At 49.8% G+C, this 26,723-nt stretch overlaps 1 protein-coding gene across 1 annotated transcript in view; it reads right to left on the minus strand.

The window, feature by feature from the left end:
- Positions 1 to 2,741: 2,741 nt before the first annotated feature.
- The window catches only part of LOC308175884 (transcription factor IIIB 90 kDa subunit-like), a gene marked incomplete at its 3' end in the record, with an annotated part of 66,284 nt that continues 42,302 nt past the window's right edge, over positions 2,742 to 26,723 (minus strand). The window contains exons 13-19 of the mRNA XM_080550448.1: positions 22,857 to 22,918; positions 22,218 to 22,299; positions 21,604 to 21,659; positions 20,295 to 20,554; positions 7,206 to 7,257; positions 3,101 to 3,272; positions 2,742 to 2,773 (exon numbers count right to left, since the gene is read on the minus strand). Of these exons, the coding sequence (XP_080406574.1) occupies positions 2,742 to 2,773; positions 3,101 to 3,272; positions 7,206 to 7,257; positions 20,295 to 20,554; positions 21,604 to 21,659; positions 22,218 to 22,299; positions 22,857 to 22,918 (716 nt within the window). The remainder of the gene's footprint in view (positions 2,774 to 3,100; positions 3,273 to 7,205; positions 7,258 to 20,294; positions 20,555 to 21,603; positions 21,660 to 22,217; positions 22,300 to 22,856; positions 22,919 to 26,723) is intronic.

A 26,723-nucleotide genomic window follows, 5' to 3' on the forward strand; every position in this document is an offset into this window, starting at 1 on the left:
TCACACACACATTCACACACCAATGGCGCCAAGCTACCACGAAAGGTGCCGACCCCGCTCATTGGGAGCAATTTGGGGTTCAGTGTCTTGCCCAAGGACACTTCGACACGTGGCCAGCCAGGGTTCGAACCCGCCGATCTGACGACCTTGGGATCATTAGACGGCAGCTCTACCCTCCCAAGAGACAGCCTCTACCTCCTGAGACACAGCCTCTACCTCCTGAGACACAGCCTCTACCTCCACCAGCCTCTACCTCCTGAGACACAGCCGCCCCCACAGCAACTACTGTGTTCTCTCCACCAACTCACAGTAAAGGGCGATTGAAGTCATCAAACTTATCAGAAAAAATTATGAAATTCTGCACTTTTTTTTCCAGGAGCTTAAGGGCAAATACCAATGTCAAAGCCTTGGGTGGAGAGTACGCCTTTTAGAGTACAGTAGGGGGTTGATTTAGAGTACAGTGTACAGTAGGGGGGGTGGAGTGTAACCTTAAACCTGCCTATACAAAGATGACTTGACAGGTCTGTTTTATGGGGATCACAAAATGATACAACGGGAGAACCGAATCAGGTCTTTAAAAACCACAAAGAGCTGAAAAAGACACCGTTTACTTTCAGGTCTTCACGGCTTCGGAAAGAAACAGAATCTGATATCGCCCCTCACACAATGGGTGGTGCCTTAAAACCCCCCTTTTTGTGTTGGGGGGGGGGGGGGTTCGATCGGCCCCGGTAATTAAAAGAGAGAGAGAGAGAGGAGGACGGGAGTCTGAGAGGAGAGGTGTGGTAATGCTCTTACAGGCCCGGCCCGGCCAGACACTCTCTGGGTCAGGTTACCCCCCCCCCACCCCGGTTTGATGTGCGGGGGCGGATTGACGACCACCTCCCTCCTCAGAGTAGTAACCCCTATACACCTCTGCCAAGACAGACACTGGATACCCCTGAAAACCAACACCTCCTAGCCCATAAAAGCCTGTAGAACAATGTAATAATGGATAACTAGGTCACTCTGGCGTAATGCTAGCGTACATTACCTGTTCAGAAGCTTTTTGTCCATTTGGGAGATTCTAAATTCAGAAGCCAGATTCAGTTCCTGGAACTTGAGAATAAGACGCATGATAAGATATGTTTTGCGGTTTGTTTTATTAGCTAAAAAAACTTGTTCTCGTCAACTGAAAGTCTGTGGCTAAACCCCTAGTTGTTTTAATGTCTTTAGATGATTTGAGACAAATGTACTCTAGTAATAATCGGGGGTGTAGTTAACCAGCTATTGTTCTCACCCTAACCCATTACCTGCCTGTGAACAGTGAGAAGTGACAAAGAAAATCTTTGAGGGTGATTTCCTGGTTTGAGGTGTATCAACATTCAAATACGCATAATATCTTCTTCAACTTCTTTCAGATTCTTTCAAATGACACGTAATGTATGAAAAATGACTTCTTTGGCTACTGGTTACCCAAAACAACTAACAGCTGTCACATAATGTTGACCGAAGATGACGAAGATTATCCCCAGCGCCAAATAAAGAAACACAACAGAGCGTGGTTGTTGTTGTTAGAGGGAGTTTTACTGAGGCAGCAGTGAAGGACATTCTCCACCCTGACACAGTCTGAACGTAGCAGCAACACGGAGAGAGAGAAGGCTGTGTAGCTCAGCCTGGTCTACACCTCCTTAAATACAGTTATGTAAACAACAGTCAACAGTCAACAAAGTTCACCTCTCCCAAGTATAATTTAAAAAATAATATCATAAAAGCTAAGTTTACAAAACAATAAAGCTAAACCTCAATTTACATCATCCGTTTTGGAATTGATAACGTTGCATAGTAACCTACACCCATCGACGATAACTCATACAAACTGAAAACTCCAGCTTCACCGTAATTAACATTTCAGTGATCCCTGACAACATGTTCAAAAGGACATTCAACGAGAAACAATACCATGATGAAATAAATATGCCATAACAACAGCACTTGATAAACAAGTCAGAATGCTACCATTTCCTACCAGTCCAACCTTGACAGGAAACACAGGAACAGGTCTAAACATTAGAGAATAACAGAACATCTCCGCCATTAACCTCAAGCTTCTCAAACTGGAACCAAAAAACTTGATGGGTTTTTGCAGAATCGAAAAGGCAACATTTGATCGATACTTTGGCTTCAAGGACAACCTTGTTGTTATAGTAACTTTGTAATTGTTGTAGTAGCTGAGATATCGTTCTAGCAGCTGAGATATATACTGAACGTAAGTCGCTCGGGATAGAAGCTTCAACTCAATTATATAATTATATTATTACCGATATTATATTATATCGGTAATACTGAGTTGATTAATACCTGCGGTCTGAAGGAGGTCATTATTCTGGAGACATCTTCTGATTAGCGTAGTGAGTAGTGAACTGTTCAGGTGATTATGAGGAGACACAGTGGTCCTGTGGTAAGGAGTACCTCGGGGGGGAGGGAAGAGTACACGATACATTATGGATCCCACAACCTCTTAATAAGGACACATCCTGAGAAGAAACGGACTGTAGACAGACACAAGTTATCATCTTCCTCCTCCTCCTCTTCTTCCTCCTCCTTCTCTTCCTCACTTGTCTGAGAACATTCCAGTTTGTGTTGTTGACCCCCCCCTGTCTCCAGGTCTCTCCAGATGGGAAAGGGGAGGGGAGGGGGGGGGGGGGTTAAAGGGTTGAAGTGGTCGATCCAGCAGTCCAGAATAAGGCCAGAAACATTCACAGCTAGAATCCATCATCATCATCACATCCATAATCTGAAAATACAAGAAGACATTTTAGAAAGACGACTCAACCGCTCCCGAAAAAAGAAAAGAACAAGATAAAAGTTACCATCATGTACACGGCCATCTTAACTAAAGTAAAAATAAAAAACTGCCAATGGCCCCTGGCCTGAGCTAGATTACTCTTCCTGCTACGACTGGGGGATTGATGATTTACTTGCTTAGTCAAATGTACTGTAAGTCACTTTGGAATAAGGCGTCTGCTAAATGCTAAATGCCAAAAATGTAAATGTAAATGTAAAGGTAGCCATGTACACAAGAAAAAGAAAATCTCTGAATCTTGAAGATGTGTTTACTGACCTCCTCCTCCCATCAGCTCCATGGCGCTGACATGGGGCTCCTCCTCCTCCTCCTCTTCCTCCTCGTCATCCTCCTCACCGTACACCACGGGGCCGCTCTCCACCACCACGTTGTGGGGGGGGGCCTCCTCCTTCAGGGTGGGGGGGACCGGCAGGGGGTTGCTGTTGGCGATCTGAGGAACAGAACAGGAAGCAGGAAGAGAAACGTCTCACTCCCAAACTGATCATCTGAATGTTTGATCATCTAAAACACACCAATGGCGGCAAGCTACCATGCAAGGAGCCGGCTCTCAGCAATTTGGGGTTCAGTGTCTTGCCCAAGGACACCTCGACATGTGGCCAGCCGGGGATTGAATTGCCGAACCATCGACCTTGCGATCATACTGACGACAACTTCAGTTCTCCTCCTCCTCTTCTTTACAACAAGTGAGCATCAACACAGCTGAGGCTGGAGATCTGTACTGACCCTGTATCGTTGGGAGAAGGCCCGACCCTGACCCCTGACCCCAGCCTAGCTGTCTGTGGGTACCCTGACCCTGACCCCTGACCCCAGCGGACCATCCACAGTGTGATGGAGCTGCATTTCAGATCCTAGCAGATCTTAGCAACAGCATGTTTGAGCCCCTAGTGGGTTTTCTCATCCCTCCCTCCTCATGCCCCTCCCTCCCTCCCTCCCCTCTCCCCCCCTCACACCCTCCCCTCCCTTCCCTCCCTCGCCCCTCCCCTCCCTCCCTTCCCTCCCTTCCTCCCCCCTTCACACCCTCCCCTCCCTTCCCTCCCTCCTCCCTCCCTCACCTCCCCTCCCTCCTTCCCTCCCTCCCTCCCCCTCAATGGAAGTCCTGCAGGGCCAAGCCTCTCTGGGATGAACAGGGCTCCTCATAATGGGAGCTGGAGGTCTCATTAATTATCTGATAAAAAAAAAAAAGCACCAAGCACAAGCACTGAAAATAATTAAATACATAAACACTCCAAACTAATTAGGCGGGGGGGGGGGGGGGGGGGTACTGTAGCAGGGAGCGCTGGGACAGGGAGGGGGGGGGGGGGACAGTGATGCTACTCTCTATGGCCCCATTTGTGTATAAGGTGGAGGGGAACTGCAATGGCCTTGGAGGAATCAGGTCAGACATAACAGGGTGATGGAGTCAGTGGTTGGGGGGGGTGAGAGAGAGGGGGGGGGGGGGGCAGGGGATGGGGGGGTTCCTCTCAGCCTCAGGATCCAGAGTTTAGAAGTGTCTCCTCCGTTTGCTTTGTCAGGGTTATGTTTACCTCAGGGGGGGGCTGACAGCTTTCTCTCAGCTCTCCTAGTTCAAACACAACTTTATTGCCAAGGCTGTCACGTGTTACGCACAACAAGGCCAGCCCCCCCCCCCCCCCCCCGGTGTATTCACACTGCTCTTCACTTCTAGAAAAGGAGAACACTTTTTTTCTTTCTTTTTTTAAACACAAAAAGAGCAACAGAGGCACAGCTACAGTGCAAAGACAATTATTACGTAACGTGAATTCCAAACAAACTCTGGCTGCAGCCAATCAGAAGAGCTGTTGTATTCCGGTTCCCAGGGGAGGGGGGGGGTTGCTTAGTAACAAGCCTTGTTGACCCGGCCCCTCGTGGCAGTGTGTTTTCTTCCTGATTGCTGCAGCCTGAGAGAGCTGGGGGGAGGGGGGTGAGAGGCTGAGAGAGCTGTGAGGGGTGGGTGAGAGAGCTTGGGGGGGGGCTGAGAGCTGTGAAGGGGGGGGGGGGGGGGGGGGGGGTGAGAGGCTGAGAGAGCTGTGAGGGGTGGGTGAGAGAGCTTGGGGGGGGGGGGGGCAGAGAGCTGCTCCATTCATTACTGCCAATACCGAGAGAGAGGGAGAGAGAAAGAGAGAAAGAGAGGGAGAGAGAGAGAGAGAGAGAGAGAGGGAGAGAGAGAGAGGGACTCCCACCCTGCCTGAGTGCATCTGAGCCCAGTGGGACACACAGGCCACATTCCTCTCCCATTAGCAGCTAGCTGGAGTCTCCTCTCCTCTCTGGTCCATGGGAGCTGCACAGTGCTGTGTAGGGCCAAGACAGGGTGTAGGGGACAGGGGCGTAGGGGACAGCGGCGTAGGGGACAGGGGTGTAGGGGACAGGGGACAGGGATGGTCCAGTGGTCTAGGGCAGTGCACACAGATGCCCATGTCGGCATGGGTTGGAAATTCTGGAATCCAGCCCATGCCCTCTCCTCTTTACTATATACAGTATATGCCCTCACTGGACACTTTATGAACACTATACTAAGGGTGTGTTCTCACTAGAACATTTGCTTCGGGTTTAGGATAAAATTCGCTTTGCTCTGCGTCATTTGGAGCTGTGAGAACGCGCATTCGAAGTTGCTCCCGGAGCAAACAACCAACGCATGCTCCGCTTGAAACGGGTGGTTTTGCTCGTTAGAAACGATGCATCGAGGCTGTCCATAGGAAAACAACAGCGCATGCGTGTTGATCTGGATAAGAGTGGGACGAACGGGCAATTTTCAATTTTTCTGACCAATCAACTACCACGTCTGTTGCGTATGTTACTTCGTTTACATAAAGGGCTGTGAGAACGCAAATCAGAGAAATAATTTATGCAACTATTTTGCAATCTCACCCACTTGCTCCGGGTCATGATTCGGATTTTCATGTGAGAACATGACCTAACACTGGGTAGGGCCTCCCCTTATTAGGAACACTATACTAACTGGTTTAGATCCTACCAGAAGCTATTGTCTCCACTGGCAACTTTGTGTCCGACCAAATTAAAATGTGGGGTTCCCCAAGGATCAATCATTGGACCCCTCCTATTCAATCTCTACATGCTTCCATTGGGACACATCATGAAAAAGACCAAAATTGCCTACCACAACTATGCGGATGACACTCAAATCTACATAGACCTCTGAACGACTACAGTCCCATCGACAATCTCTGTAATTGCACTGAACAAATAAACACCTGGATGACACAAAACTTCCAACTAAACAACAGAGATAATTGTATTCGGTGCATCTGACAAAAGATTGAAAGTCAGTGCAAAACTTGATTCTCTCTCTCCTCAAACAAAGAAACGGTTAGAAATCTTAGTGTAATTCTAGACTCCGATCTAAACTTCAACAGCCACATAAAGTCATTAATAATTTGTATTCTCTTACTATGCTCCTCTTGCTGTCGTTTTTTAATAATGTATGTAAAGCATTTTAAATTGCCCCTGTTGTATGAAATGTGCTATACAAAAACTTGCATTGGGTAGGACCTCACTTTATTAAGAACACTATACTAACACTGGGTAGGGCCTCCCTTTGCTCTGAAAACAGCCTCAATTCTTCATGGCATTGATTCATGAGATTCTGGTCCATGATGACACGATTACGCAATTTTTCAGGAGCACTTTCAAGCTGTGAATCTCTTGTGTGTGTTCCACCGCATCCAAAAGGTGTTCTATTGGATGCAGATACTGGTGACTGGGAAGGTCACTGAAGAACACTGAGGTGGTACTGGAGCAATGATTGATCGGTATTAACGGGCCCAAGGTGTGCCAAGAAAACAATCCCCCACACCATTAAGATAACTGCACGAATGAGTGCAGGTGTACCTGTACAGGTGTTAATAATAAAGTGCCCAGTGAGTGTGTATATGTGTGTAACAGAAATGTCCTGGTACAGACAGCAGCCTGATTGGTCTGCAGCACAGTAATTGCCCCCCTTAGCCTTGTCATTTTTGCTTCAATTATAAGTTCAGATTACTGATGTGTCTGTATCCTTTTCTCTAGTCTCCAGGCGTGCCCCTGGTCCCCCCCCCCCCCCCTCCCCCGTGTGCCGAGCTGACTCCTATGCCCTCGGGGCCAAGCAATTAGAGAGAACAATACAGGTCGGAGAAAGAATCACGAAATAGATTTTTCTCAAGGCGTTGTCCTGCAGTAGAACTATGACATTAATTAATACAGTTTCTGTGTGTGTGTGTGTGTGTGTGTGTGTAGGTGTGTGTGTTTAGGTGTGTGTGTGTAGGTGTGTGTGTGTGTGTGTGTGTGTGTGTGCGTGTGTAGGTGTGTGTCTCTGTGTGTGTGTGCGTGTGTGTGTGTGTGTGTGTGAGAGAGAGAGGCTGTCACGTCTTACCTCCTCCAGCGCAGGCTTCTTGGGAGTGTGTCCAGAGATCAGGGGCCTTAACCTGCCAAACATAAAGCTTTGTTATGACCAGGGCCACTGACACAGCAATGTTACACACACACACAGTAATGGTACAAACCATTGTACACAGAGTAGCACAGAGTAATGGCTGACACACAGTAATGTCTGTAGTACACACCAGGACACAGAGTAATGTCTGGACACAAACGCTGTGGAAGCACAGACACAAACACAACAAGCACGCACACACACACACACACACACACACACACACACACGTCCCTAGAGAGAGAGAGAGAGACAGAAAGAGAGAGAGAGAGAGAAGCACCAGCAGTAATTCTTAGGGAACACCTCAGGTGGTTTAAATTAGCAACTCGTCTAGAGTCTCCCTCACTCAATCCCCCCCGCCCCCCCGACATCCCCCTGCCCACCCCTACTGGGGAGGCTCCCCCGCCCCCCCCACGGCCCCCTGTCCACCCCGACTGGGGAGGCTCCCCCGCCCCCTCCACGGCCCCCTGCCCACCCCGACTGGGAAGGCTTCCCCAGGGGCTTACAGTAAGTGCTTTACTCTCCCTGATAAGAGAGGAGAGAGACCGCTGTTAATTAATCTGCTTTACGAGGGGGAGGGTGGGGGACAGAGGGGAGGGTGGGGAAGAGAGGGGAGGGTTTGGGAGAAAGGAGGAGGGGTGGGGAGAAAGGAGGAGGGGTGGGGAGAAAGGAGGAGGGGTGGGGAGAAAGGAGGAGGGGTGGGGAGAAAGGGGAGGGTGGAGAGAGAGGGGAGGGTGGAGAGAAAGGGGAGGGTGGGGAGAAAGGAGGAGGGGTGGGGAGAAAGGAGGAGGGGTGGAGAGAGAGGGGAGGGTGGGGAGAAAGGAGGAGGGGTGGAGAGAGAGGGGAGGGTGGGGAGAAAGGAGGAGGGGTGGAGAGAGAGGGGAGGGTGGGGAGAAAGGGGAGGGTGGAGAGAGAGGGGAGGGTGGGGAAAAAGGGGAGGGTGGGGGAGAAAGGGGAGGATGGGGAGAGAAAGAGGAGGGTGGGGAGAAAGGGGGGAGGGTGGGGAGAGAAAGCCTGACTGGCTGACTGGTCACCTGACTGACTAACTGGCTGACTGACTGACTGACTGTCTGACTGGTTGACTGTCTGTCTGACTGTCTGACTGACTGACTGGACACTTGACAGACTGGCTGGTCACCTGTCTGTCTGTCTGACTGACTGACTGGTCACCTGTCTGTCTGACTGGTCACCTGAGTGGGTTTGTCTTCCCAGTGTGTCTCTCTCTCTTCAGTCTCCGACCAGACACAACAGCAGCTCGGTGGCACAGATACATAGATTAGTTACAGTTATTACACGTCTAATATATTCAACGTGATCCGGTAGGTAGGTGGAATACAAGAGTGGGAAATATGCAAATCAGGACGGAATGGAATTAGCCACATGAGGAGTAATAATAATATAAATAAATGATGACGTTAATAAGATAATGAGATAATAAGGACTTCAAACCACATTTTCCAGAGTAGGCCTGACATCTACTGAAACAAAGTTTCCCCCCCGCATAACCAAACCATGCATAAACTAAAGATCCCCACACGCAAATTGTGGGCACCCACTCCCTTGTTCCCAGCACAAACACACACAGAGACACACACACACACAAACACACACAGAGACACACACGCACAAACACACACAGAGACACACAGAGAACCTCTCACACACACACAATCGTTATTCTCTCCCAGTCCATCAATTGGCAGGGCCCAGGCCTGAGAGCTGCCCATTCACCCTGCAGCAGTGCATTCTGGGACAGGGCAGGAGTTGGCAGCGTGAGACGGCCGATGGGGCCAAAAGGATTGATTGTTCTGCGCTCGCTCGCTCGCTCTCCCTCTCTCTCCCTCTCTCTCCCTCTCTCTCCCTCCACACAGCACTGACATCGTTCACAACCAACCGTCACATATTCAACAAACAAATAACATACAAACAAAAAGTACACGGTTATGCACACACAGGGCTCTCACAGCACAGCCGTATGACGGTTAAATATCTCTGGCCGTTCGCGCCAGGGGACCAACCCTGTGTGTCCTTGTTGTTACGTAACAGATACGAGCTTCCACCGCAGGGAGGCCTCTCTGAGGGACAGCGAATGTCAAAACTGCCGGGGGGAGGGGGGTCCTTTTGACCCCTTTAAAAGCGATGTTTAAGACTGTGTCACTCATCTTTGGTCTTCAGATTCCCATGGGCCTGCCCCCCCCCCCCCCTCCACCTTCCCAGCAGGCAGCAAGCTGCGGGCCAGACAGACAGTGACACATCAGAGGGCTGGTCTGGTCTGTGGGCGACATGCCGTCTGTCAGGAATGGTGTACGAACGGCGTTGGACCGGTCTGGGAGAGTTACAACGCCTTTCTGACACCAGGCTAGGCAGGGGGGAGGACTACCAGGGGGGAGGATCACAGGAGGATCCCAACCTCCTCTTACACACAGACACGGACGCCGCATCAGTCAGGACATCTTCACTGGGGAGGATCAGACAGTGTGTGTACGACCACACTAGGACCACACTGAGCCTCACAGAGAGAGGCAGACAACAAACAGGGCACAGAGAGAGAGGGGCAGACTGTCTCAAACCAGAAGGCATAGCGCCACTTTTTTTGTTTTTAAAAACATGTTTTTGGGGGCATTTCTGCTTTGTTGGGATAGAGTACAGTAGAGTATTGACAGGAAGGATGGGGGCGAGAGAGAGGAGGGATGACAGGAAGGATGGGTGAGAGAGAGAGAGAAGAGGGATGACAGGAAGGATGGGTGAGAGAGAGAGAGGAGGGATGACAGGAAGGATAGGTTGATGGCCGGGAATCGAACCAGGGACCCTGTGATTATGCGGCATGCTCCTCCTATGCAGGCGCCACCGGCATAGTCACTTTGATCTGCGACAAGAACCTCAAGTAGGTTAGTCCTTACGGCAGCACCATAGTCCACTTCTCCATTCCTGGAGGCCCGGCCTAGACAAGTGTCTGGACCAAAGAGTTGCGCTGCTTCTCTGGTGAGGAACGGACGTATCCTTCTGATGTTGTAAACAAGGAAGAATCTACAGGAGCGTGCTGTCGCTGTGATGTTCGCCGCATAAGATAAGTGGTTGTCAAAGATCACCCCAACGTTTTTGACTGTCTGAGAGGAGGTCACCGTAGAGTTCTCCACTGTGATGGAGAAGTCTAGGAGAGGGCAGACTTTCCCAGAGAGGAAGAGTAGCTCAGTCTTGTTCAGGTTGAGCTTGAGGTGGTGGGCTTGGACAACCAAGCAGTAATGTTTGCAGGACACACAGAGACACGTGTTGCCATGTGTCGAACGCAGCAAAGAGGTCCAGGAGTATATACCATCTCTTCAGGTTACATCTTAACTGCTCCTCCTGAGACATCTACTTCCCCCCTTGTACTGTTTCTCCAGTGTCTATTAAAAGTCGTCTATCACGACGACTGCCAATGGCCCCTGGCCTGAGCTAATTACTCTTCTTCTTCCTGCTATGACTGGTGGATTGATGATTCACTTGCTTAGTCAAATGTGTAGATTGTAAGTCGCTTTGGAATAAGGCGTCTGCTAAATGCCAAAAATATAAATGTATGAGAGGGGGTTCAGTTCAAACAGAGTTCAGGCATGATGTCGAGGGTGAGAGAGGTTGGCCGGCCCAAACCGGTTTCCCCTTCATCACAGCTTCACACCTCGACCGCGCGCCCGGGACCGAGGCAGGCGTGAGAGCGACTCTCTCAGCCTCTCTCAGGACAAACACCTGGCTAATGGAACAGTCCTCGCTAATGGAACAGCCCTCGCTAATAGAACAGCCCTCGCTAATAGAACAGCCCTCGCTAATGGAACAGTCCTCGCTAATAGAACAGCCATCGCTAATAGAACAGCCCTCGCTAATGGAACAGTCCTCGCTAATGGAACAGCCCTCGCTAATGGAACAGTCCTCGCTAATGGAACAGTCCTCGCTAATAGAACAGCCCTCGCTAATGGAACAGCCCTCGCTAATAGAACAGCCCTCGCTAATAGAACAGTCCTCGCTAATGGAACAGCCCTCGCTAATAGAACAGTCCTCGCTAATAGAACAGCCCTCGCTAATGGAACAGTCCTCGCTAATAGAACAGTCCTCGCTAATAGAACAGTCCTCGCTAATAGAACAGCCCTCGCTAATGGAACAGTCCTCGCTAATAGAACAGCCCTCGCTAATAGAACAGCCCTCGCTAATGGAACAGCCCTCGCTAATGGAACAGCCCTCGCTAATAGAACAGCCCTCGCTAATGGAACAGCCCTCGCTAATAGAACAGCCCTCGCTAATGGAACAGTCCTCGCTAATGGAACAGCCCTCGCTAATAGAACAGCCCTCGCTAATGGAACAGTCCTCTCTAATAGAACAGTCCTCGCTAATAGAACAGTCCTCGCTAATGGAACAGCCCTCGCTAATAGAACAGCCCTCGCTAATAGAACAGCCCTCGCTAATAGAACAGCCCTCGCTAATAGAACAGCCCTCGCTAATAGAACAGTCCTCGCTAATAGAACAGCCCTCGCTAATAGAACAGCCCTCGCTAATGGAACAGCCCTCGCTAATGGAACAGCCCTCGCTAATAGAACAGCCCTCGCTAATAGAACAGTCCTCGCTAATAGAACAGTCCTCGCTAATAGAACAGTCCTCGCTAATAGAACAGTCCTCGCTAATAGAACAGTCCTCGCTAATAGAACAGCCCTCGCTAATAGAACAGTCCTCGCTAATAGAACAGTCCTCGCTAATAGAACAGCCCTCGCTAATAGAACAGCCCTCGCTAATAGAACAGTCCTCGCTAATAGAACAGTCCTCGCTAATAGAACAGTCCTCGCTAATGGAACAGCCCTCGCTAATGGAACAGTCCTCGCTAATAGAACAGCCCTCGCTAAAGGAACAGTCCTCGCTAATAGAACAGTCCTCGCTAATAGAACAGCCCTCGCTAATGGAACAGTCCTCGCTAATAGAACAGTCCTCGCTAATAGAACAGCCCTCGCTAATGGAACAGTCCTCGCTAATGGAACAGCCCTCGCTAATAGAACAGCCCTCGCTAATGGAACAGCCCTCGCTAATAGAACAGCCCTCGCTAATGGAACAGCCCTCGCTAATGGAACAGTCCTCGCTAATGGAACAGTCCTCGCTGAAGGACACACCTCCATACTGCCAGGAGTCACACCAGGACACACTAGTCTCCTTGAGTAAACCCTGAGAACACCGAAAGTAGAACTGTCCCTCAGAGGCTTCCGTACCTTACCGTAGTAGGCTACAAACCTCCTGTAGGATACAGATGTTCCAGAAAACACCCTGGTTGCCCCCCCTCCCTCACCCCCTCCCAGTGTTCCCATACTTCTATAATTCTGTAGCTCGACATCAAGGCAAGGCCAGTTTATTAGTATAGCACATTTCATACAACAGGGGCAATTCAAAGAACTTTACATACAGCATTAAAAGAAATACAGAAAAAGAAGGATAGTAATATATATATTTAAAGAAAATAGAAATAAAAATGAAGAATGAACGATGAATGAATCATTTAAGAATGAACGATGAATGAATCATTTAAAAATAGATACATATAGATAGAAAATAAATAGATAAACAGTTAGCAACATAATAAGACAATGAATACAAAAGATATAGATAGAAGTGTTATTACTGCAACTGTATTCAAGCGCTGCTCTTCCCGATACGGCGTGAGAGATTGCAGGTAATAAAGCTGCTTCATCCTGATTAAGGATCCATCACTTCTTCTCTACTCCTCCCTCCCTCCCTCCCTCCCTCCCTCCCTCTACTCCCCCAACTCCTACCCCCCCACCTACTAGCCGTTCTGCCACATCTGCAGGCGGACGACACACCACGCCCCCCCCTGGGTTCAGAGGTCAGGGGTCACCCTGCTGTCACCCGTGTGTCGCCGGGCGCCATGACGATGGCCTCCTATGGAGACCGACCTCCCCCCCCCCCCCCCGGTTGTTGTCAGCACCAGTGGGGAGTGGCTCCTTCCACAGAGGGGGCCATGATGTCACATGGATAAATCACTCCCCCTCTCCTCAACAACAAGGGGCCATATGCAGCACTCTGCTCAAGGACTGATGCCCCCCCCCCTCATCACCACCCCCCCCTCCCTCCCTCCTCCACTGCTCTGAGAGGTCAGACAGAAGACACTTGTCCTGGATGGACTCTGGCTATCCCTCTCTCTGTCTCTCTCTCTCTCTCTCTCTCTCGCCACCGCCACTCTCTTTCTCTCCTTCTCCCGCTCTCTCCTTCGGGGAGCACTCTCACTCCCTCCTCCACTCCACTCCTCTGCCACTCTCTCCCCCTCTTTGTTATGGACTATCAGTCTCTGCCGGCTTAGCAGCACGTTTCTAATCAGCTTACTGCCAATGAGACTAAGCCTGAGCTGAAAAGGCGATTGGGGGGGGGGGGGGGGTGTTTAGCCAGTGGCTGACAACTGGCTGTGGGGCTGTGGGCTGGAGGGGGGGGGGATGGCATCTATGAAATTAGGAAGACCTAAGTCCTTCCTTCAAGCTAAGAAGGAGAGGGGGGAGATTGAAAAGACCCGTGTGGGGTGACATTATTATTCAGTCAAATGTTGAGGTAAAAGAAAATGGTGCCGATCGTTAGAAAACTAGAGGACAACCGTTGAATATTCAGTACATTTAAAAATAAAATAAATAAATAAACAATCTGAGGTTGTTATGATGGGCACTTTATCCTTCTTCTTTCGTGTAACGTCAGAGGTCCAACTCGGTGTCGCGTAGCCATGCCCGCATCTCTGGTTCTAAGTCGAAGAGGCTGGCTTCTGAGGGTGGTCTATATAAGGGGCAGATGGTGATTATATGGTCGGCGGTCTGCTCTGGGTCACCGCCACATGGTGAAGTTCATCATGGAGACACTTTCCAACCGCAGCTTCATCTTACAGACCAGCAGTGGCCAGTGCAGTAGGCTCAGAAGACTGAGGAACGGGGTACCGCAGGGGTCTGTCCTCTCGCCGATGCTGTTCAACGTTTACATCCACGACCTACCTGATACAGCATCCAGAAAGTATGGCTACGCAGATGATCTTGCCATCATGCTGAGCCGACCAACGTGGAAGGCGATGGAAGAGGGTCTTAACGAAGACATAGGCACACTGGTAGCATACCTTCGAAGGTGGCGTCTACAACTCGGTGTCGGAAAGACAGTCGCAGCGGCATACCACCTTAGCACCAGAGAAGCCAGGAGGGAACTTGAGGTGCGCGTTGACAACAAATGTCTGGCACTTTACCCTGACAAAGGGTGAAATGGTTGTAGTGAGAAAAGGCTTTGCTCCCTTTTGGCACCTCTAGACCACTCTGGTTCTGCCACTTCCACAGCTAATAATGCCACTCTGCTCTCACACACACACACACACACACACACTCACAAAGAGGCACGCACGCACACACGCACACACACACACGCACACACAGCACACACAGCACACACACCACACACACACACACACACAATAAACTCATTGATACAAGATGGCTGCCAGACGTTTAGACCCCAGGTAGGCGCTATTCATTAGTGACCTTTCCACACGGTTCCAGCACAATGAAAATCCATCCGTCAGACCTTCAGTTAGCAGTGCTCCAGAGAGACTGTTCCACTGGTTCCACAGCAGTGCCATTAAACCACACCACTAACATCAATTTCTACAGTTTTTGGGGTTCTATACACACACACACTGGGACTCATTCCAAATGGTCCACTTTGGAGCACTTCTTGTCCAACATTCCACCACCCCATCCAATTGTATGGTGACTTGGAGAGCGTAGTAGGAAAGCTTCACAGAGGAACAAAGGTTTGGCCGTTGGAAGGCCGCTTGAAAAACCCCCGGCAGAGAAAGATGCTGTTGGCAGCACCGGACGTCCACAATCAAAGGAATGCCTCATTTGTCCGCTTGTAGACTGTAGCCTAGCAGCTAGCACCCATCCAACGCCTGTAGCCTGTAGTCTGTAGTCTGTAGCCTAGCTGCTAGCCCTAACCCAACGGCTGTAGCGTACCTGTAGTCCCCCCAACCCAACGCCTGTAGCCTGGCTGTATGTAGCCCTAACCCAACGCCTGTAGCCTGGCTGTATGTAGCCCCAACCCAACGCCTGTAGCCTAGCTGCTAGCCCTAACCCAACGCCTGTAGCCTAGCTGCTAGCCCCCATCCAACGCCTGTAGCCTCCTAGCCCTAACCCAACGCCTGTAGCCTGGCTGTATGTAGCCCTAACCCAACACCTGTAGCCTAGCTGCTAGCTCTAACCCGACGCCTGTAGCCTAGCTGCTAGCCCTAACCCAACTCCTGTAGCCTGGCTGCTAGCCCCAACCCAACACCAGTAGCCCTAACCCAACGCCTGTAGCCTGGGACTTAGCCTGTAGCCTGGCTGTATGTAGCTCCAACCCAACACAGCTATGCCACCTCACAAGGGGAGGCCCTCTGGTCTGCCCCTGGGTGACGGATGGAGCCTGGCAACCAGAGCTCTCACCCTCTCTCTCTCCCCCCCTCTCTCTCTCCTTCTCTCCTTCTCTCCCTCTCCCTCTCTCTCCCTCCCTCCCTCCCTCTCTCTCTCTCCCTCTCTCTTTCTCTCTCCCTCTCCCTTTCTCTCTCCCTCTCTCTCTCCCTCTCCCTCTCCCTTTCTCTCTCTCTCTCCCCCTCCCTCTCCCTCCCCCTCTCCCTCCCTACCTCTCTCTCTTTCTCTCCCTCCCTCTCTGTTGGTTCCTGTGAGAATTCAGAGAGGCATGCAGTGGAAACGCTTAGCGGTCACAGTCGGGGAGATCACAGAGGCCTGGGAGGGGCTGCAGAACCAGGAGGAAATGATACACCCCTCTAATACAGCTGGTAATACGACCAGAATAAAAGGATCATCTTTTACTGCACTGCACTGCAGCTCGACGCTGCTACTCTGCTACTCTGCTGCTCTGCTGATGATGACACATGATTTTGAAAAGATCTGAGGAGAAATGCACCCACATCGACCCCCACACCACCCCCCCTGAATGCTCTCCTCTCTTTAGTGAAATATGAAGTCAAGAATTCCTGACAAAAAAAAAATACAGTCTGGAATGGGAAAATGTCTTTAAAAAGAGAGAGAAGAAGAAAGAAAAACAGCTTTGAATGGGAAAAGAGGGGAACAGATGAAGGAGGCGAGGAGGGAGGAGGGAGGGGAAAAAAAGCACTAGAGGGCAATTATCTGGGCTATTTCTGGAAGAGTGCTTTTCCATCCTCCACAGTCAGGATGGAGGGAACAGCGAGGCCCTGTTTGGCAGCTGGGCTGGGAGAGGCGTGGAGCAGGGATGGAGGGAGGGAGGGGGGGAGGGAGGAGGGAGGGATGGGAGGGGCTGGCGGGTAGGTGGGTGGGGTCGGGGGGAGAGGAGGTTGTGTCCTCTAAAGTACAGGTCTGTGGCTGGGTGAGGGGGTGAGAGTAGAGGAGAAGCAGGGGGTACTTCCTGGTGGACTGAGTGGCCGTGACTGGGGGGGGGGTGGGGGCGGCGACATTGTACAGGCCTGAGACTGAGCAGAGGGGTGGGGAGAGAGGGTCCTTCAGCGGGGGGAGGAGAGGAAGGGGGGCGAGGCAACAATGCGTCAGTGTGGCCGCGAGTAAGTAAGGCCCCTGACCAGGCACAATGGCATGACTGTCAACCTCCTCCTCCTCCACCTCCTCCTCCTCCACCACCTCCTCAGGTCTCCCTCCTCCTCCTCCTCCTCCCTAGGTCTCCTGACACCACGTCTCCCCTTTTCAATAACCACACCACAATGAAATGGCTCTTTTTTCTGCAGTCAACCGCCACACGTTGCATTTTGTTTTCATTCAAACAGTACCAGTCGTGCCTTTTTTACCTACTATAAGAGCCGCCTCGGGGGTCAATAATAATAATAATGATAATATATTTTATTTGTATAGCACTTTTCCTGCAAACGTTGCAGCTCAAAGTGCTTTAGTCATTATATAATCATAATCTCATTATTTAGTCATTTAAAGGCAATATTAAAAAGATGGGTTTTTAGTCTTGACTTGAAAATATTTGCTGAGGCTGCATCCCTAATGTAAACTGACCATAGTCTTTGCAATGGAAAGCTGCTATTTACACACAACGACCACTAGTTGGTGCCGTCTTGTAAATTAGCCTGCCTCCTACACAGAAAAACTAAAAAATAGCTTTATACTATCTTATCCTGATGGGATTTTGAAAATGTAAGGATACTGGGTGGTAGAACGCACATATCTAGGAAACGTCATGAAAGGAGGGTCCTGAAATTTGATCGAGTGCAAAGATATACGTTTTTTTTTACTCACAGGGCTCACCCAAGGGTGTTCTAATGTTAAACACCACCATTTACTTACGTACGATGGGAGAAAATACGCAATATTAGCAACATATTCCAACTGAGCGGTATAGAAACCTGTGTTCGAACAGATACGTACGTTATTGTGGATGAAAGGTGTTGCCAGCAAACACTAAAGTGCAAAGTTCTGCTTTTTCCAGACAAGTGGATGCAGGTCTTAAAAGCTACCTGCTAGCAAGCACTGTTCCATTCAGGAATAAAAAACAAAGTGTACAATGAATGATTCAATAACCACAACGTACATGAATGATTTATCACCTCGACATGAATGCATTTGAAAAATTGAAGGAGTGAACAGTTTTGAGAAAGCCTCCATTCTTAAAAAAAAAAAACTAAACAAAACAACAAAACAGGGAAAAGGTCCCCCCTCCCAGACAGCCAAGAACCATAGAGTGATCCTGGACAACCGCCTAGCCACGTCTCTTCACTACACTGGCTCGCCGCTGGTGGAATGCGCTTCCCACGGCTGTCAGAACTGCAGTCACTCCCCATCTTCCTTCGGAGACTGAAGACCTCCATCTCTTCAGGCTACACTTTAGCTGCTCCTCCTGAGAGATCTACTACCTCCCAGCACTGGGTCTCCTGAGACATCTACCACCCCTTATACTGTGTCTCCTGAGACATCTACTACCCCCCAGCACTGTGCCTCCTGAGACATCTACCACCCCTTATACTGTGCCTCCTGAGACATCTACCAACCCTTATACTGTGCCTCCTGAGACATCTACCACCCCTTATACTGTGCCTCCTGAGACATCTACTACCCCCCAGCACTGTGCCTCCTGAGACATCTACCACCCCTTACACTGTGTCTCCTGAGACATCTACTACCCCCCCAGCACGGTGTCTCCTGAGACATCTACAACCCCACAGCACTGTGTCTCCTGAGACATCTACTACCCCCCCAGCACGGTGTCTCCTGAGACATCTACTACCCCCCAGCACTGTGTCTCCTGAGACACCTACTTCCCCAATACTGTGTCTCCTAAGATTTCTACTTCCCCCCTTTGTACTGTTTCTCCTGTGTCTAAAAAAGACAACTGCCAATGGCCCCTGGCCTGAGCTAGATTACTCTTCCTGCTACTACTGGTGGATTGACTATTTCACTTGATTAGTAAAATGTGACTCCAGGCCCAGTGAGCTACCAGATGACAGATGATCCAGTCTCAGAGAGCTACCAGATGACTCCAGGCCCACTGAGCTTCTACCAGATGACTCCAGGCCCACTGAGCTTCTACCAGATGACTCCAGGCCCACTGAGCTTCTACCAGATGACTCCAGTCCCACTGAGCTGTATTGTACACTACCAGGGTGGGAGAGTATTCCCTGGATACCGGATCATAGCAGCGCCTGGATCACAGTTTCATACACACAGGCTCCCAGTAAGTACAATTTTTGTTGTTGATGATGACGGAGGATTAAATAAAGCGATAGGAAACCAATTCCCCCCCCCTCAATACCAAGCAAACAGAGAGACGACTTTTCTTCCCGAAGCTGAAGAAACCAATTAATATCAGGAGAAAAGCTCCAGGTGGATCATAGTGTGTGCTGAATGCAGGCGCTAAGGGAGAGGGAGAACATGAGCTGGGAGGGAGAGGGGGGGAGAGAGGGGAGAGGGGGGAGAGGGAGAGAGGGGGGGTTAAATCTCAGGGAGAGACACAATCCCTGGGGATTGAGTGGAGGGCTGAGACTGAGAGTCCACAGCCTTCCAGGAGAGGAGGAAGCATCTGTCTGCCTGTCGCTGGAGATTACTCAGGCGAGGGGGGGAAAAGTGCAGCATCACCAACATTATTACTGAGAGCAGCGGCAACATCGCCTGGGCCTGACAGGAAGTGGCCCCTCAGAGGAGGACACGCTGATAGTATTAGCTGCTAGCATCAGACCAGCTAGCATCAGACCACCATCATACTGCTAGCATCAGACCACCATCACACTGACTAGCCTACACTCTCACTAGCATTAATGTACCCTCTATTCTACCCATTTCACTGTCTACCTTCAACCTTACACAAGTATTATTAATGTCATCATGAATAGAACTGTACCAGAAATGACAGTGGATAGATAGATAAATGCCACTCCTCAATTTGAAGCGCACATCAACATATTTTACATATCTACACGTTCAGCGGCTCTCACTATCACTCAAAATATAATTATACTTAGATTTTTAAATATAATTTTTACCTGAGAGCTTTTTGTTTGACACCTAGCAAAGTTTTACCATAATTTAGAGTGAGTTGTCATGACAACCACCAACTGTCAACTTTCAAAAAGTGTGTTGCTAGTTCATCTTTACTAGCCCTGTGGTGCAGTTGGTTAGAGTGCCCCGGTTAGTAACCTGGAGATCACGGTTCGATGATTATTTTCTTTACTTTGAACAGAACATAAATGGTAAATGGACTGCACTTATATAGCGCCTTTATCCAAAGCGCTTTACAACGGCCTCTCATTCACCCATTCACACACACATTCACACACCAATGGCGGCAAGCTACCATGCAAGGTGCCGGCCCGCTCATTGGGAGCAATTTGGGCTTCAGTGTCTTGCCCAAGGACACTTTGACATTTGTAGCCAGCCAGGGTTCGAACCGCCGATTTGCCAACCTTGCGATGGTTAGACCCCGGCTCTACCTCCTGAGCCACAGCCTACCCTGTACCTGTCTAGTTATTATTATTATTATAATTATCATTCTGCTCACCTCTTGCCCAGGCTGGTGAGGGGGGTGCCCAGGCTGAGGGGCATGGGCTTGCGGAGACGTCCGGTCAGGGGGAAGGCACCGCGACGGGGCTCGGTCTGTGGGCGGGCAGGGGAGGGGCAGGGGGAGGGCTTCACGTTCAGGTCCTTCAGGATGTCGTAGTTGATCTTGGTGGACATCTTCTTCTGCTCCAGCATCTTCCCTATGGCCTCCCCTGCGTCACTGGCATGGATGGGAGCACGCTTCTTACCTGGCTTCTTGGGCTGGGGGGGGGCACACAGGTGGGGGGTTAGTGTGTGTGTGGGGGGGTAGTGTGTGTGTGTGTGGGGGGCGTGGATGGGAGCATGCTTCTTACCTGGCTTCTTGGCCTGGGGGGGGACACGGGGGGGGGGTAGTATGTGTGTTGGGGGGGGGGGGGGCACACAGGGTTAGTGTGTGTGTGTGAGGGGCATACAGGGTATGGCATTAGTGAGTGTGTGTGGGGGGGGGGGGCACACCGAGGATGGGGCTGGTGTGTAGTTAGTGTGTGTGTGTGTGTGTGTCTGTGTGTGTGTCTGAGTGTGTGCGCTCCAATCATCCCAAAATCTTGACCTAATCGAAAAATCAACCACTAACTCAAATCGCTGCTTTTGTCCCTGTTATTCTCTGAACATGACCAGTAATGAACATGAACCCCCAAACAAAAGGATGCTCTGGTGGCTCCTCACAGGGGGGGGGGGGCTCATATGAGGGCGGGGGGCAGGGGGGCTCATATGAAAGCTGTTGTGTTTAAGGCCGGCATACGGCGTGTTGGACCGGCGCTGGTCCAAGCCCGGCACACCTCATTACATATCTGTAGCGGAGCCGCTAATCCATCAGCTAATCCAGCCAGTTAAGACCGCCACAGCACACACGCACACACACACACACACACAGCAGATGTTGGGCCTAACAAAGGGCTGGGCCGTGCCAAGGCCTGAGGAGAGACATGGGAGAGAGAGAGAGAGACCCAACGGTCTGGAAAGCACCCGTGCTACACACACACACACACACACACACACACACACACAGAGAGATAGACACAGACATACACACACACAGCGATAGACACAGAGATGCACAGACAGACAGACGCACACACACACAGTGCTTACAGGGCTTCGTGCCAGCCTGGTGCCACCCACACCCCCCGCTCCCGCCCCCCCCTCCCACCCCTCCAGCAGGTCTTACCCTCTTCTCCTTGTAGACCCAGCAGGTCTTACCACCCCCCCCTCCCAACCAACCCCTACCCCCCCAGCCCCCTCTTACCCCCCCCCCCCCCAGCAGGTCTTACCCTCTTCTCCTTGTAGATGCCCAGCTCCTTTTCTTTGGCTATCCTCTCCTCCTTTTCTGAAAGTAAGAAAGGAATGCAGTGACTAATTAGGTCAGTAACCAGGCAACGACTAATTATTAATAAGGTGAGAACATGTTCCTGCAGGATGTTAAATATAATATACAAGCCATTTAGGCTGACGCCTTTATCCAAAGAGACTTACGTTGCAGTGAGCGCATACATACATGTTTCAGTACATACGGTCGCAGTGGGAATCGAACCCTCGACCTAAGCGTTGTTAGCTCCATGCTCTATCAGCGGAGCACTAGAGGAGCACATGTTAACACACACGAGGGGTAGTGGTGGTCTACTGGATAGTGAGTTGGACTGGTGATCGGATGGTTGTGAGTTCAAAATCCCGACCGAAACACCACCACTAGTGTGCCCTTGAGTAAGACCTGGGAACACCACCACTGTGTCCTTGAGTAAGACCTGGGAACACCACCACTAGTGTGCCCTTGAGTAAGGCACTCAGCCCTCAGTTACTCCAGGGGGGATGTCCCTGTAATCTGTAATTGTAAATCGCTGTGGATTAAAAGGTCTGGCTAAATGGCTAATTCTATTCAGATTCTCACCTTTCTGCTCCTTCAGGTAGTCTGCATTCTGTTTCATCCACAGGGCGGTCTTGACGGTCACCTCCGTGTCGTCCAGGAGGTACTGCAGAGAGACGGGCGTGACTGACCATCACCAAGACATTCATCTGGATGAATACATGGTTTACTAGGTAGGATTTAGGGGTGCAACGGTTCAGGGTTGGTCCACGGTTCGGTATGAACCTCGGTTTTTGGGTCACGGTTTCGGTACGTGTTTTGTGCGTAAGGAGAAAAAAAAATGCTACTATTTATTTACAAACTGTTACTTTAGCAGGCAATGCACGTTTCTGTTCACAGTTTTCGTTCCCTCATCATTGTATTCAATGCCAAAACCGAAATGAATGACCCCACAACGCAGAATTGTAGCAATCCGGGGCTTCCTCAAACTGTTGCCATGTTCTCAACTCCGCTCACCATGAACAAACATTTGTACAAGAAGCAACTGCGTTCCAGACCAACTCGACTTCCTTTCAATGGAACGCAGCATAAAACCGAAAAATCGACATTCACTAGTGTATTGAACTGTGGATGGAGAACCGTACGGTTCAATATAAAACCGAGAACCGTTGCACCCCTAGTAGGGTTAGGGTTTGGGGGGGGGGGGGGGGGGGCTGGGCCTACCAGCTCAATCTCATCATCATCAATACCGCTCAGGTCCAGCTCCCCATCGCCCGAGGCCTCGTCTGAAACAAAGGTAGATAGATAGATATTTTTATTTAGTCAGGACAGTGCACATTCATGAACAGTCACTTAGTAAGTAAGTAAGTAAGTAAGTAAGTAAGTAAGTAACATGCTTTGAAAGATTGGCCTCACATAAATATACCGGATTTAGCTGTGAGCTAATTTGCATCCGTAGTCCTCATGACATAAAATCGTACAATAGATTAAAACTAGTGTTGTTCCGATACCGATACTAGTATCGGCATGGCCACCGATACTTACAAAAATGCTGGTATCGGTATCGGCGAGTACTAACAAATAATAACTCCCGATACCACGTTGCGTTTTTCTCAGCTTGTCTGTAACCTGACACCGCCTTCCTAACAGACATGCGCAGACATGCCCAGGCATGCTCCTCCCAGAGCAGCTGCTCTCAACCAATGGCGTGGCAGCTTTCGTTTTCACTTTTCACTATCGCGGAAAAACAAACACGCATGCTGTAGAGGTGTAGTGAGGAAAACATGTCGGCGGTTTGGAGATATTTCAAGGTGGATAGTCCGGTGTGTACAACGGCTAAATGCACAATTTGCGGTCTCAATGTGTCGAGGGGTGGCACTAAAGCTGCCAGTTTCAATACTAGCAACTTAATTAAGCATTTAAAGCTAAAACATATTAAAGAGCACGAAGAGTTTCTGTCATCTACTGCAGCGACAGCGAGCAAGAGAACCAAAACAACAAACGCTGAGTAGCGCATTCCATAAAAAGGACCAGTGGGACGCGACGAGTGAAATGGCAAGAAAGATGACTGAGAAAATGTCTGAAATGATTGTGCTCTGTGACCTGCCCCTCTCCTTTGTTGACAATGTGGGATTCCGCCTTTTTATGGCTCACGCGGTACTCACGCGGTAAATGTTTAAATGCGGTAAATGCGGTACTCACGCGGTAAATGTTTACTTGCTGTTGCACTACTACTACGACTGTTTTATATCTTAAAGTTATTTTGTTTGTAAATGTTCACTTGCTGTTGCACTACTACTACGACTGTTTTATATCTTAAATGGATATTGCACTGATTGGCATCTGTGAGAGCCACATTTCAGGTTTTATAAGGGGTTGATTTTCTTGTCACCATACCAGGTAGACAATAAAAAAAAGTTCTATAGCATTCACTCTCTGTTGGTATTTTTTCCTGTTTTAAAAAGGTTTTGAGCAGTGCCAGACTAAGTGTTAGCAATAATTTTACATCGAGGTGAGTATGCGGCTCAAAAAACAAATTTTTTTTTTTTCTTTTTTTTTTTCAAACGCCGTGGTATCGGATCGGTACTCGGTATCGGCAAGTACTGCACGGTCAGGTATCGGTATCGGGATCAAAAAATGGTATCGGAACAACACTAATTAAAACAGAATACAATAGGACATAAAACAATGTATGTGACCATTGGGACATACTTTGGTGCAGTAGAAAATAAAGTGTGCAGGTAAAAAGTGAAAAATAAGACAAGTGCAAGAAAATAAGGTAGTGCAATGGTACTGAGGTCAAGGTAGCTGGACAGTCTGTAGTGCAACAACGGGATGCCCAGAGAGTTATGGGTGGTCATGGTTACAGGTGTTGCTGCTTTGTCCAGTGTGGAGGAGAAACATCCCAAAACAACAACACTTCTATGTCTATTACAGCTGGATATGATTAAGAGACAAATAACCATTTGATTTGATTGTGATTGGATCTGAACAAGGCCAGTATGGTAGCAGACCGTGTAATGTCAGGCTCAGGTAAACACCAAGACTCTGGAGGAGGGATGGAAGACACCACAGCAAAGTAACACTTCACACAACAACATCCAGCCTTTCTACGAAGGAGGCTCTGGGCTGGGGGCTTTTATCAGTAAATAAATCACACACACACCGCACCTTCTGATAACGAATAACGAATAGGATTAACTCTGCGTTAAGCAAATCTGCGTGTCACGGTAGTTTCTTTTTCAATTATGATATGCTTTCCAGATTGTGGTGTGTATGCTTTATTTTTGTGTTCATCACTGCAGTGATGCTGAACTGACAAATTATATTTTCCGTGGGAGACAATCAGTTTAGTGAGACAATGAGTGGTCTGTCAGGTAGCGTGTTCACGCTCTCTCCTCTCCAGGTGATTAGTCAGACGAGGGGAAGGTAAGAGGAAGAGGAGAGGAACAACAGCCACCTTCATGAGACAAGAGAGGCGACGCATACTTGAAAATGGCGGGGGAAAAAATAAAAAGAGCCTTTCTTTTTCTCACAAAGGAAAACTGATTACCTTTGATAAGAGGAACAAAAGAGACAGGGGAGGGGGGGTTTGGTCTAGCAAACCAAAAAGAAAAGAAATAAAAATCAACAGATTCCTCTCCTAGATTAGCCATTTTGGAATAAAACGCGTCTCTCCGTCGATTTCCTAAAGACATCAGACACACAGCCACTCAGGCAACCGGAAAGTCCCGTCTTAAGAGGCAATATGTGACAGGTTTATGGGAGTCATTTATCGTCTGTCAGCTCTCCAGTGTTTGACGTGTTCAGAGACCCTTCCCCCCTCCCCTGATCCACCCCCCCCCCAGGAGAACACTTCAAAGACATGCCACACGCGTCCACCAGGCAGACTTCCCACTTAATTAAGTAGAGACAGGTGCGCAGGAAAGCACACACACACACACAGTACACACACACGCACACAGTACACACACACACACACACACACACACGGACACGGACACACACACAGTAAACACACAGTACACACACACAGTACACACACACACACACACACACTCCTCTACAAAGATTTGGTGGACGTAATATAAATCAGTCCATTCAGCTGGGCAGGAAACAGCCTTTTCCTCTCCTGGACACCTCTCTCTCTCGACAGACAGACAGACAGACAGACAGACAGACAGATAGACAGAGAGGCAGGCAGGCAGGCAGACAGGCAGACACAGGCAGACAGACAGGCAGACAGACTGGCAGACAGACAGACAGACAGGCAGACAGGCAGACAGGCAGGTCACAATCAGGCTGGCCAGCCCTCCTCAGTCTGGCCCAGGATGTCCTTTCAGTGAAGGGTGAGGAGGGGGGAGATAAGGGTGAGGAGTGGGGAGATAAGGCTGAGACAGGGCCTGGGAGGGCCCAGGGGAGACAGATAACACACCCCTGACACCCTCCTCCACAGAGTACTGGGGTCACAAACTACTGGGGTCACAAACACATTCACTTCCTGAGATATTTTCTCTTCTGTTTTATCTCACGATGACAGATTAAGACAGCTGTTATTAGTGCAGGGAGCTGCCACCCTTCCTAGACCCTCACCAGCTTGCCTACCGAGGAAGCAGATCGACAGGCTGTGTGGTAAGCCCCCTCCTCTACTCCCTGTACACCCACAGCTCCAACACGCTCCCTGTACACCCACAGCTCCAACACTCTCCCTGTACACCCACAGCTCCAACACGCTCCCTGTACACCCACAGCTCCAACACTCTCCCTGTACACCCACAGCTCCAACACTCTCCCTGTACACCCACAGCTCCAACACGCTCCCTGTACACCCACAGCTCCAACACTCTCCCTGTACACCCACAGCTCCAACACTCTCCCTGTACACCCACAGCTCCAACACTCTCCCTGTACACCCCCAGCTCCAACACTCTCCCTGTACACCCACAACTCCAACACGCTCCCTGTACACCCACAGCTCCAACACTCTCCCTGTACACCCACAACTCCAACACTCTCCCTGTACACCCACAGCTCCAACACTCTCCCTGTACACCCACAGCTCCAACACTCTCCCTGTACACCCACAGCTCC

The sequence above is a fragment of the Nansenia antarctica genome (assembly GCF_963989245.1).
Source record: "Nansenia antarctica genome assembly, chromosome: 1".
Lineage (NCBI taxonomy): Eukaryota > Metazoa > Chordata > Actinopteri > Argentiniformes > Microstomatidae > Nansenia > Nansenia antarctica.